This window comes from Salminus brasiliensis, chromosome 2, assembly GCF_030463535.1.
Source record: "Salminus brasiliensis chromosome 2, fSalBra1.hap2, whole genome shotgun sequence".
NCBI classification, from domain to species: domain Eukaryota; kingdom Metazoa; phylum Chordata; class Actinopteri; order Characiformes; family Bryconidae; genus Salminus; species Salminus brasiliensis.
The window spans coordinates 54,679,594-54,693,075 of NC_132879.1; the positions used below are offsets into that span (position 1 = coordinate 54,679,594).

Here is a 13,482-nt window from a genome sequence, read left to right on the forward strand (position 1 = left end):
AGCGAGTTTCACTGGCCGCAGTAGCCATCCCCGCTGCCCTCGCTACTTAAAGTCTCTTGATTAAAAGCATGTATTGAACATCTTGTGGCCTAAAGGGGTTTCAAACAGCTGAAGGCCTTGAGTGCTGATGAGACCCGACATCACAACGAGGGGTAAAAAGTGTGAGGTTTGGCATTTCTCCCAGTGTAGCACAGTCACACACACACACACTGTCTCACATACAGTATTTATTCATGCGATCATTTTCCTCAAAAATAATTGCAACCCTAAAAGGCATTTGACCGACATTGTATATACACTATTTGGACAAAAGTATTGGGACACCTGCTTATTGTTTTATTTAAATTTTGTATCAAGGGTATTAAAAGAGTTATTCTGCTCTTCTTGGAGAAACTGTCTCTCTTGTCCAGGGAAGAAGGATTTCTACTAGATTTTGGAGCATTGCTGTGAGAATTTGATTGCATATAAGAGAGGCCAACTCATCCCAAAAGTATTGGATGGAGGACTGACCATCATTCCAGAGAATACAGTTCTTCAGCTGCTCCACAGATCAGTGCTGGGGGTCTTTGTGTCCTTCTAGCCCACGCCTGGAATTAGGCAGCATGGTGCCATTGGGTTCATGTTTATCTGCTCTAATTGGTGGGGCGAGTGCAAGGACTAGACGAGTGCATTTGGACATATAGTGTATTTGGGATCTGGCCTTTTTTTTTTCAAGGCCGCCTGTATCTGGGTAGGGAGAGGGGTGGAATACTGCTCCAGAAGCACCCAGGGTTAAGTGCTTTGTTCCAGGACAAGACAGCAGTGCTGAGTGAGAGGGCAGCGGCCTTAGACCCTCGGTCCCCTTCACAGCCCTGTGGAATCGGAGTCAAATCTATTTTTACCCTCTTCCTCTTTCTCTCGAGGGAGCAGCTGGAAACAGCTCTGTCATGGCCTGGCTGCTGGCGCTGGATTTGTGGTGCTCTTTCCAGACCAGCTCTAATGAGACAGCTCAGCTCTGGCCTTCCACAGGACTGCTGAGAGTTGAGGGAAATAGCCTGGTGCACCAATGCTGGACCAACACTCCTCGACTTTGGACATAGACAAGCTCTGTGTTATATTATTGTCACTGTCGTTGGAAATGTTTAAAGGCCATTGAATGCCAATGATATTAAGAATGGATAAGTAGAGAAGATCCAACATTGCTTAAAATCAGAACATTTTATACTTCCCGTTTTGGAAATACAAGCTTAGACTCTACTAAATACAGAAGTCAGTCTGGAGACACAGTAATCCACATTACACTCGCCCTAAGTCCTCTCAGTAGAGGAGGGTCTTCAGTCTGGGTTTGAGGACAGCGAGCGTTGGACTCTGCTGTTCGGACACCCAGGGGAAGTTCATTCCACCACTTCGGTGCAGGACAGAAAAAAGTCTGGGCGCTCGTTTACCGTGGATCTTAAAGGATGGCGGGTCGAGCCGAGCCGTACTTGAAGCTGGAAGGGCTCTTGGGACCGATCAAGTACGGAGGGGCTGGTCCAGTCTTGGCTTGGCAGCAGCTACAGGAAGCCAGTAAAGAGAGAACGCAGCAGAGGAGTTAACCTTGGGGCCTTAGAAACATTGGACAGGCCCAGGGTGGGTAGATAGGGATTTCCCCCCACATCGCTTCACTGGGTATGCAGTGATTCTCTCCGGGGGCGTTGGCTTAGTGTTGGGGCATCGCATGCAGTGGGTGGGAGAGTACATATGGGTTGGGTAATTGGCGGTCCAAACTGGGGAGAAAATGGTTAAAAAAAAAAAAGAAACATTGGACGTGGACATCCTGTTTACTTGAGTCTGAACAGATTAGATCCATCACTTTGTATCCTGCTGTTAACAAGGAACCTATACTGCATTGGCGAGGTTGAGGTTTTTGGCTTTCTCCTTCAGCTACTGTAGAGCTTTCTGTGGTCAGCGGCACTACAGTCCTGGACTTTTTGGACACAAGAGCGAAATCCAGACTGATGGGAAAGTATTGTGCGTGGTTTCACCTACACAGAATACCTGCCATTCCTTCTTGGACAATAGCAGGCATTCAGCTTAATTAGTGGAAAACTGCAGCCCATTTTATTCCATACACTCGTATTAAATGTGGTCTGGCATCTCTAGCATCTGGCCGGCTGCAGTATGATATGTAACTCTGCCCATCCCCCTTGTGCCGCCACAGCAGATCTGACCATTCGAGACATGGACTCCACAAGAACCTCTGAAGGCGTCCTGCTGTGGTATCTGCTGTGGTAGACCAGCATTAGCAGCAGATCCTTTAATAAGTCCTGTAAGTTGTGGGGTGGGACCATCAACGAGCCCTAGGTGCCCATGACCCTGTCGCCAGTTTGCCGGTTGTCCTTTCCGGGAGCACTTTTGGTAGGCACTGACCACTGCGTACCAGAAAAAAACCACAAGATCTGCCTGATGTTTTGGAGATGTTCTGATGACCCAGTCGTCTAGAGCATCACAGTCTGGTTCTTTTCATGGTGTCTCAGATTCTTATGCTTGACCATTTATTCGAGACACTTGCTAATATGTAGAGCCCATTCCTTGGCAGATGCCTCTGTAGATGAAGATGAAGTCAGTGTGTTTCACTTCACTTGTCAGTGGTACTAATGTTATGGCTGATAAGTGAAATTAATTACCCTAAATTGCTGTAGTTGAGAAACTTGCAGACCCAAAGTAGTACTGTAGGAAAATGGAAACAGACCATGGTGCTGCTATTGCTAGCTGGCTATTTTGATTTACTTGCCATAATGATTGTTTATCCCACCTCTAGCTTTGAAGCCCTTCTGGACAGGCTGTGACGCCCTTTTGTGTGCAGTGTTATAAGATTCAGTACCACATTCATTCAGCATCAAAAGCAAATGCATATGCAGCGCTGCACCTGTTGCCATCTCAGCCTAAAAAGCCATTAGCCACCGTGCAGAACAGACACCTGCCTCTCCCTTCACTCCTCCTTCCCTCCTTTTCGCCACACTATGGTTAAGTGGCTTGGAGTGCGGGCTCTCTGTGATCTCCACTTCAAAAGCAAGCTAGCCCCTCTGCTAGCAACACCCTCTGCTCTCTAGCCTTGGCTCTTTCAGACAGCAGCTGTTACTGCACCACCCAAACCAGGGGGCTGTGTGAAGCTCATTCGTTATTTGGTCGATTAGAAACCTACAGAGAAACCTGCGCTGTATGGACAAAAGTAATGGGACGCATGCTCACTCATTGTTTCTTCTAAAAACAAGAGTATTTAAAAAAAACCTTATCCTGGTTGGATAGAGGGAGCATCATCATCCCCAACTCATCACAAAAGTATTGGATGGAGAACCATCCATCATTCCACTGCTCTACATCTCAATTCTGGGGGGGGGTTATACCCCTCTAGCACACGCCTGGCATTGCTAGGCAGCATGGCACCAATAATAGGTTCATGTTTATCTCTCCAGAGAGTCCTAATCTATTGGCAATACTTCTCTACAGGGACTAGACAAGCTGTGAGTGTGTGTGTGCATTTGCACATCTATGTTAGAAATAATAATAATGCATGAAATGACATGCAAAAAAGTGCAGGCCTCAAATTAGATGACCCCAGCATGCTCATTTGGGGTAGAATGTGGGCTAGGATGGTTCCAGGTGGGCATGGGCTCTGAGTGGGTGTGTCCATAAGTTTTTACTGAGACCCAGTTTGGCATCCCAAATGGGCCCCATCGCTACAGCCGAGCTTAATCTCACATGGGTCCCATCTAGACCCCCTATACAGTGCACAACCCAGATGGGACCTATGTTCAACCCAACCTGGTTTCATCACTGACCCTAGTAGGGATACATATGCGAGGCCAACCATATGGAACCCAAGGACAAAATGTTCTGGGTCCCAGTTGGGCGACCCATACAGGCCCCACATGGACATGTTGTTATCTTGGGATACTTTTGTCCACTTTTAAAGCCCTCCCAAACATGTCTTGGCTGAATAGTTGTTGAACCATTTCTTTAATAAAGTGTTGTTCTTCTGCTAATGATGATTCCCCCATGTTCCCTAACACGGGTGTTATGTAAAAAAGTCCGAAAAAATGTTCAGAAGCTGTGTGAATTTATATTTGGTTCTGTTTCTCTGTGGATCCCATCCAGTAATAACCAGGCGTGCAGCAGCGCTGTCAGGAAACCTGCCATCTCCCTGGCAGACAGCACTGAACTCAGGTGAGATGCCCTCTGGAACTGATTTCCCTGATGATGTAACCTTCCTTGTTGTATACAGCTATAGCTGCCACTCTCTCTCTCTCTCTCTCTCTCACACACACACACACACTCACATGCTCACCATCTCCTCCAGCCCTCACTTCACTTTTCACCTCTCTATTAGCCTAAGAGCTGTGGCTGTTCTAGAGGGACTATTCAGTGTCTAAGCTGGGAGATTATTGCTTGACAAATCCAGCCTCACCTGCCAGTGCTGGAGTGCTGAGGGCTGTTCTTTTCCTTTTCCTGCGCTGCTCACTTTAGTGGCATCTCTCTGATTGATTGCGCACTCAGTGAGAAATTCCTGTTGGTAAATGGGGCATAATTAGAGACCCTGTGTTGTTTGCCATGTTGATTAGGCTGCTGGAACGCAAGGAGCAGGGTGCATTTTGATGAGACTTGCCCTGGTTCTCAGTTTAGGGACCAGTTACTCCATTCACCAGAGCCTGGATGGTTGTAGGGTGGTCATCTCAAATCTTACTGAGGGGTGTTGACAGATTTTCCTGCTCTCTTAAAAAGATAAGGTTCCTGACGGACCTTTCATGGTTCTTTGGGTTGTTCTGGAAAAACCTTCAGGTTCCTTTAAGCACCTTAACTGCAGCAGCACTAATAACTAGTAAATGGCTGCACCGCTAAAGTGGTTCTTACCTCCAGACAGTTGCTAGGCTGTTGCTAGGTGGTTACTATTGCATCCCAGGTGGTTGCTATGCTGTTGCTAACTTATTGCTGTGGTGTTGCATGGTGGTTGCTACCAAGTGGTTGGTAGGTGTCTGATATATTGTCGCAAGGTGGTTGCTATGGTACTGCTATGGTTGCTATTGTGTTGCTAGTTAGTCCCATGTGGTTGCTTTTATGTTGCTAAGTGGTTGCCAGGGCATACCAGGTGGTCGCTAGGGTGTTGCTTATTGTTGTTGCCATGGTGTTGCAAGGTGATTGCTTTTATATCCCGGGTAGTGACTGTGGTATTGCTAAGTGGGTGCTGTTGTATCGCAGATGGTTGCTAAGTGGTTGCTATTGCATCTCAGGTGGTTGCTATGCTGTTGCTAAGTGATTGCTGTGGTGTTGCATGCTGGTTGTTAAGTGGTTGGTAGGTGTCTGCAATGGTGTTGCAAGATGGTTGCTATGGTACTGCCAAGTGGTTGCTCAGGTATACCAAGTGGTTTTTCTAGATGGTTGCTATTGTGTTGCTAGTTGGTTTCCCATGTGGTTGTTTTTGTGTTGCTAAGTGGTTGCTGTGGTAGCAAAGGTGTTTACTTTGGCATTGCGAAGTGGGTGCTGTGGTGTCTCAGGTGGTTGCTATGGTGTTGCCAAATGTGCACACACACACACACACACACACACACACCAGAGCAGTGTGAGTTAACGTGTGTGTTGTGCAGGGTTTTGCTGAGCATCATGTATCTGATGGTGGAGACGATCCGTGTGGAGCTGGAAGATGACAAGCCTGAATGGCGGACGGCTCGAGAGTCCTTCAAAACAGAACTGGGTGAGTGTGTGTGTGTGTGTGTGTGTGTGTGTGTGTGTGTGAGTGAGTGAGACACTCAGGATGGCTGGTGGTTGAACTTGTCCCCTGTGATTAACCTTGCCCCCTCCCTCTGCAGGTTCCCCACTCTACAATGGTGAACCCTTCGCCCTGCTGCTCTTCACCATGGTAACTAAATTCTGCAGCATGAGCGCCCCCCATTTCCCCATGAAGAAAGTGCTGCTGCTGCTGTGGAAGACTGTGCTGGTCAGCCTCCATCCATCATCACACACACACACACACACACACACACACACACAAACACACACAGTTCATTAATCAACAAACATAGGGGGTGTCACTCTCTGACCCCAAATAGACTCAACGTATGATGACATTTCACATTTTGGGAGGATTATCTTGGTTTCAGTCAGGGGTGTGTGTGTGTGTGTGTTAGTTCACTCTGGGAGGCTTTGAAGAGCTCCAGGAGATGAAGGTTCGGGGCAGAGAGAAGCTGAAGCTGCCCCCCCTCCCAGAGGACAGCATAAAGGTGGTCCGAAGCATGAGGGCCGCCTCACCTCCAGCCTCCGCCATGGAGCTCATAGAACAGCAGCAGCAACAGAAGAGAGGACGCCGGAGCCGCAGGGTATGACACACACACACACACGAGCAACAAAGCACATCTCCACTGCCCACCCTACGCTTGGAGACACCTATTGTCAGTTATTTACAGAAAAGCTAAACTTATTAAAATTATTAAATTAATAGAATTATTGGTAATAATTGATAAGATAAGATAGTCCTTTATTAGTCCCGCAGTGGGGAAATTCACAACAACAAATGGTTGCTAGATATCACAGCATTGGTGATAACTGTATCTTAGAGATAACTCCAGACCTCACACGTTTACCCCCTTGTTGTGATGTCAGCACTCTGATATGTGAGCTGTTTTAAAGCCCTTTTGGGTAATAGAGTGTAATTATGTGCTTTTTTAGATAGAAATGAAGCGTCAAATCAGGGCCGATATCAGCATTTTGGGGACGATACCGGTACTGATTTTGGCCCCATCCATGCATATCCAGATATTTAAAAAAATGAAGATTTTCCTCCCTTTTTGAACATATTTCCGTCCACACAGAGATGAAAACACTTGCATGAGCTTGCAAGCCCCGCATGGGGCGACAGTACCTTAAAACCCCACAAAGAAGGAAGACAAAACACAGAGGTATAATCCTAAATTCCACACTGCTCCCTATGTAGTGCAGATTCTAACTCTACGCAGAACGTAATTATCATATATCTGTAATGGAACTGTATTTACATGGAAATCTGAAATATGTGAAATCTGAAATCTGCGTCTAAGTAAGGAGACATTCATGCTCTGTGAGGTCAGCGTTTTCATAAAGCTCAGTTTTCTCAGCCAAATGACAACACACACCTAATGCCAGGCGTGGGATAGAGGGGTATAAAGTCCCCCAGCAGCATTGAGCAGTGGAAGAACTGTGTTCTCTGCAATAATGGATAGTGGTGCGCCAGTGGTGCCCCAGCGCTGAATGCAGTCAAATTCTCACAGCAATGCTGCTCCAGAATCTAGTAGAAAGCCTTTTCCCCTGGACAGTAGAGACTACAGTTGCTTCAACAAAAGCAGGATACACACTTTGTTAACAGAAACAATGAACGAGCAGGTGTCCCAATACTTTTGTCCATTAAGTGCATTATCGGCTTCACTTCGTAGCAGGAAGACAGTGATGAACGTGAAACATGGTGACCCCAAGAGTCGGATGGGTAGTGTACAGTCCTCTCCATATGCTCTCACACCAGAGGCAACACGGCAGCGTCGTTTTCCCACTGCAGAACTAATGTACTGATCACCTAAACATGGCTGCAGCATTGCAGCAACAGAGGCAGAGTGAGTGAGAGTTAGCAAAGCACTGACTGACCTGCTTCCCTTTACCTTTTATTCCTATTAGAGAAATCTCAGCTTCTCTAACCGCCAACCTGCTGCCCTATTTCTGCTGTGGTTCACCCTCTCTATCGCTGGGGTCCAGTTGTCTACTAAACACTAATTCTGAATTTAGAGGTTCTGAATCTAGACTAGTAAGCAGTATATGGTGTGTAGTGGGTTCTCAGCAGACAGTCTTATCAAGGGTAACTTTCAGTTTACTTACAGTCATGTAATGTGGTTGAAGAGGATTATTCTGGAGGAGTCTTAGAGTCTTATTTAAACCTCAGACGTTTAGTCTGGTCTGCTCTTGATTGATGGTTGAAGTGAGGGGTGAAGAAGATCACCATCATGGCCAGATCTCTCTGGAGCTCTCTGAGGCCTTCAGAAAGAAGGGTGTAGATGCAGGAGTCTGGGAAAGGGGTTAAAAAGATAATAATACACAATAATAATAAAAAAATAATAATAATGATAATCATAATAACAACTACATATAACATTGTGTTTTTGTCCACATGCTCTAGTAAATTGGGTCTAATGATAACCATGTATCAGCCATCCCTGTACCCCTCTGCCTGCCTAATATTACTAGCTAGTAATAATATTGTTAATATGTTAATAATCATGTCAGTAAAAATATAACTGGGTGTTATTATTATTCGTATTATTATTCTTCTTAATATAATTTTTATTAGTAGTATTTTATTTAGTAGTAGTTGTAGTAATAATATTTATAACTAAAAAAACAACATTAACAATAGTAGTAGTAGTAATAATAATAATAATAATAATAATAATAATAAAAACAACTACATGTGAAATTGTGATTTTGTCCACATGCCCTAGTGAATTTGGATCTGATGACACCCCTGTATCAGCCATTCCTGTACCCCTCTGCCTGCCTAATATTACTAGCTACGAATAATATTGTTATTATTAATAATAATAATTTAATAATAATGTGACTAATAATATCAGGGTGTTATTATTATTATTATTGTTGTTGTTGTTGTTGTTGTTATTATTATTAATATTATTATTATTAGTAGTAGGTATTCATATTTAGAACAACAACAACAATAATAATAATAATAATAAAAATAATAATGATAATAGTAACAACTACATGTGAAATCTTCCTGCCTAATAATACTAGCTACTAATAATATAATTATTATTATTATTAATAATGTAATAATAATTTGAGTAATAATATAAATATTGTTATTAATATTATTATTGGTATTCATATTTAATAATAATACACATATAATAATAATAATAATAACTACATGATTTTGTCCACATGTCTTAGTATACTGGGTCTAATGATGCCCCTGTATCAGCCATTCCTTAATTGTAAAGTGGTGAACCTTATAAGCACCAACCAACATGGTCAGGTCAGGCCAAGAGAGCGAAGACCACAAAATATGAGTGAAGAGGTCTCCAGTAATCCGAAAACCACAGGACCTACAGGTAGTGCTGTCTCGCCACAGCTGAAGTCATAGTACAGCATCTACCATCAGAAAGAGGAAACTCATCAAAAACATCATCAGGGCTCGACCTCTTTGGATCTAAGACAGGGTCCTCCAGAATCCTCTCTAACCATGTTCTGATCATCTGCAGCCGAGTCTGATTCTACACACCTAAAGTAGTAATAAATGTGAGGGCGGGGGCATCAGAATTGTTCCTTACAGGAAAATTAAGTTTATATTATTACATTTTACAAGTATTTTTAATAGTGTGTATTTAGTTAGATCAGCACCATCTCTTGGACATCTTGTGACTACAATCAAATCCTCACAGCAATGCTGCTCCACAATGTAGTAGAAAACCTTCTTCCCCGGACCGTAGAGACACTTACTCCAACACAGTACCCTGGATTTCGGATGTAACAAGGACTGAGCAGATGTCCCAATACTTTTGTCCATAAGTGTAAGTTCAGACCTGTGTGTGAAATGGACACACATGACTTCCAGCCATGGAGAAGTGGACTACAATGGACAAAGACCGGTGCGCTCCAGGATCAGGGCTATTTTGAAGGCAAGAGGACGGGTTTACATTAACTACAGGAGCATGCAGTGTTAGGGGTCTTGCCAATGTAGTGTGTTGTACTTAGCCAGCCGCAGAATCGAACCCTAGGGATGATGGTGTTGTTACCTACTACGCTACACCAACCGCCACGTAAACAAGTGCTAGAGAATAAACGATACCTTATAGCACCGGTTCTCGACACTAGTGCTGGGGTTCTTCCTGTCTCCTCTTTGTCTTTTCCTGTTTCTAGCGCTACTTAGGGAACACTCAGCAGGTGAAGTGGCCCAAATCTGATGTTCTCACCAAATCCGATGTTTTTAATGTGGCCTAAATCTGACGTTCGCCTGAACAGTTCACGCTCCTAAACAGACCCGAATGCTCCAAAGAGCAAAGCTTTGCATAAAAATGACATGAATTCTGATCTGGCTGTTTGGACCGAGCCGCACTGCAGCAGATCGGATTCGTGTCCGATCTAGGACCTAGGCTGTGTTCAGACTGGAGGCCAATCGGATTTGTTTCTCAAATCAGATCTGGTGAGCTGACTGTCCACACTGTTATTTGCAAGTGATCGGATCAGATCGGATCGGTGATATCTATCTGCATGGGTTGCTATGGTAATGGCATAGGCGCTAACGAGCTGCTTTCCTACACAGAAACAGGAGAGACGGAGGTCACTCTGGATTTGACGTGGTCTGATGCATTGCGTGTCGTGAGCGACGCAAAAGAAACTTGGAAATCCGATTTGAGTTTAGATTCTGTATAAATCTGATTGTAGTTGTATTTCAAACCACATCCGAATGTGGTTTGGATCGGATTTGCAAATCTCGGAAAATAAATTGGGCTGGCGGTCTGAAGAGGTCCAAAGTGTTATTTGCCGTTCACTCTGACCACACACCTGCGTCACCTATGACCAAAGAGATTGGATTTGGGCCACTGTAACCTGCTGTGTGAATGCAGCCTTAGTGAACTCAATAGCCCCTCCCTTTATAGTGCAACACTAACGAGGGAGTCAGGATCCATTTAGTCACAGTCTAGCAGAGTCTGGAGGCGACGAGCTGCTCTCCAGCATCAGCACCACCACAGAGACTGTGATGTAACAGTTTTGGGATTTGGGAATGTTTTCCACGTCTGTTTTGGTGAGGTCGAGGTTCACGGCTCGTCACTGGGCTGATAAGCTGGATCGGGATGCTGGGAGCAGGAAAAACTCTGGGGGAAAATGTGGGGGAGGGATGGGAGCCGAGGGTACTCCAGGACCAGGGTTGAGAACCACTAGGCCTTAAAGTATAGTGATTAGTATACAATTAGCCTACAGCATCTCTCTCTCTGTCTCTGTCTCTCTCTCTGTCTTTTCTTTATGGCTCATCCCCCTCTCTTCCTTGTGTCCTTACAGAGTGCCTTTGTTGATAGCTTGGAAGGAGACAGTCCCTTTGCCAAGAAGCAGGTCTTTACCCAGAACCCCTCTGTGTGCATTCTCTTTGTCTTGGGCTGTTGCACTCCTCTCTCTCTCCTCTTCTCTCCTCCTACAGTAGTGGGAGGTCTTAGAAATAAGGCTGGCTGTGGGTCATCATGGCTGTATAGTATGTAGTAAACGCACCAGACATTCTCTCTCTCTCTCTCTCTCTCTCTCTTTGTCTCCTCCCCTCACTCTCATGTCTGTCCATCTCCACCTTGATTTAGGCCGAAACCCCACACATACACACACTCACTCCCTCTCACTAGCTGGCAGAATGGCTTCTCTCATAGGCAGCAACCGATCACGGCTGATTCACCGCCGCTCATGGTCACAGCACGACACCAGGGCTGGAAAGAGTGCTGAAGGGTCCTGCTTTCACAAATGCTGGGCTGCTGTAGTGACAGTCCACCCAAATACACGTCAGGGCATTAATGCAGAAGATTACTTACCTAATTGAAAATGAAGGGTTTACTGTAAAGTCAGTTGAGTAGTGGTGTGACAGACCACCGAGAATTTATGATTCGTTCGGATCAACCCACCACCCACCCACACGGTTTGGGACGCTCGCGAACTGCAGATTAATTGCCGATGTTTAGCTATAACAGCTACAGTGGTATTCCCACACAGACTGAGCAGCCATGTCAAAATAAGAGTCACTAATACAAATGAACAAACAGACCGTGTCGAAATAAGAGTCACTAATACAAACGAACAAACAGACAGTGTCAGAATAAGACTCACAAATATGAGTCACGAATGCAAATGAACAAACAGACACAGTGTCAGAATAAGAGTCACTAATATGAGTCACTAATACAAACGAACAAACAGACCGTGTCAGAATAAGTGTCACTAATATGAGTCACTAATACAAACGAACAAACAGGCCGTGTCAGAATAAGAGTCACTAATACAAATGAACAAACAGAACATGTCAAAATAAGAATCATTTATACAAACGAACAAACAGACACAGTGTCAGAATAAGACTCACAAATATGAGTCACTAATGCAAATGAACAAACAGACCGTGTCAGAATAAGAGTCACAAATGTGAGTCACTAATACAAATGAACAAACAGACCATGTCAAAATAGGAATCACTAATACTAACGAACAAACAGGTCGTGTTGGAATAAGAGTCACTAATACTAACGAACAAACAGGTCGTGTTGGAATAAGAGTCACTAATACAAATGAACAAACAGGCTGTGTCGGAAGAAGAGTCACTAATACAAACAAACAAACAGGCTGTGTCGGAAGAAGAGTCACTAATACAAATTAACAAACAGACACAGTGTCAGAATAAGAGTCACTAATACAAATGAACAGTGTCAGAATAAGAGTCACTAATATGAGTCACTAATACAAACTAACAAACAGACTGTGTCAGAATAAGAGTCACTAATACAAACGAACAAACAGACTGTGTCAGAATAAGAGTCACTAATACAAACGAACAAACAGACTGTGCCAGAATAAGAGTCACTAATACAAACGAACAAACAGACCGTGCCAGAATAAGAGTCACTAATACAAACGAACAAACAGACCGTGTCAGAATAAGAGTCACTACTACAAATGAACAAACAGAACATGTCAAAATAAGAATCATTTATACAAACGAACAAACAGACCGTGTCAGAATAAGAGTCACAAATGTGAGTCACTAATACAAATGAACAAACAGACCATGTCAAAATAGGAATCACTAATACTAACGAACAAACAGGTCGTGTTGGAATAAGAGTCACTAATACAAATGAACAGACAGGCTGTGTCGGAAGAAGAGTCACTAATACAAACGAACAGTGTCAGAATAAGAGTCACTAATATGAGTCACTAATACAAACTAACAAACAGACCATGTCAGAATAAGAGTCACTAATAAGAGTCACTAATACAAACAAACAGACTGTGCCAGAATAAGAGTCACTAATACAAACGAACAAACAGACCGTGTCAGAATAAGAGTCACTAATACAAATGAACAAATAGACTGTGTCAGAATAAAGGTCACTAATTCAAGGGAACAAACACATCCGAACCGTGTGATCTGTTACACCACTACACTTCACTAATTACATTGAGTTTCACTTTAGTAACCTGGGAATTATTTGATCTATAGAAAGCTTAAAGTCATTGTTAAAGGAGAAAACTTTGAGAATGGAGACTGATTACATGTTTTACTAGTAAATATAAAAAAACTGAATAGATCAGTTAAATCCCTTTCATACGCTATATGTCCAAAAGTTTGTGGACACCCCTTCTAATGAGCACATTCAGCTACTTTAAGTTGCAACCATTGCTGACCCAAAATGTCTAGTCCCTGTAGAGAAGTACTGCCAATAGAATAGGACCTATTGGCAC

General features: G+C 43.8%; 1 protein-coding gene across 1 annotated transcript in view; it reads left to right on the forward strand.

Moving 5' to 3' along the window:
- The window catches only part of strip2 (striatin interacting protein 2), a 45,401-nt gene that overhangs the window by 14,476 nt on the left and 17,443 nt on the right, over window positions 1–13,482 (forward strand). Inside the window, exons 6-9 of the mRNA XM_072673988.1 lie at window positions 4,117–4,185; window positions 5,601–5,707; window positions 5,823–5,950; window positions 6,141–6,329. Coding sequence (XP_072530089.1) covers window positions 4,117–4,185; window positions 5,601–5,707; window positions 5,823–5,950; window positions 6,141–6,329 — 493 coding nt within the window. The remainder of the gene's footprint in view (window positions 1–4,116; window positions 4,186–5,600; window positions 5,708–5,822; window positions 5,951–6,140; window positions 6,330–13,482) is intronic.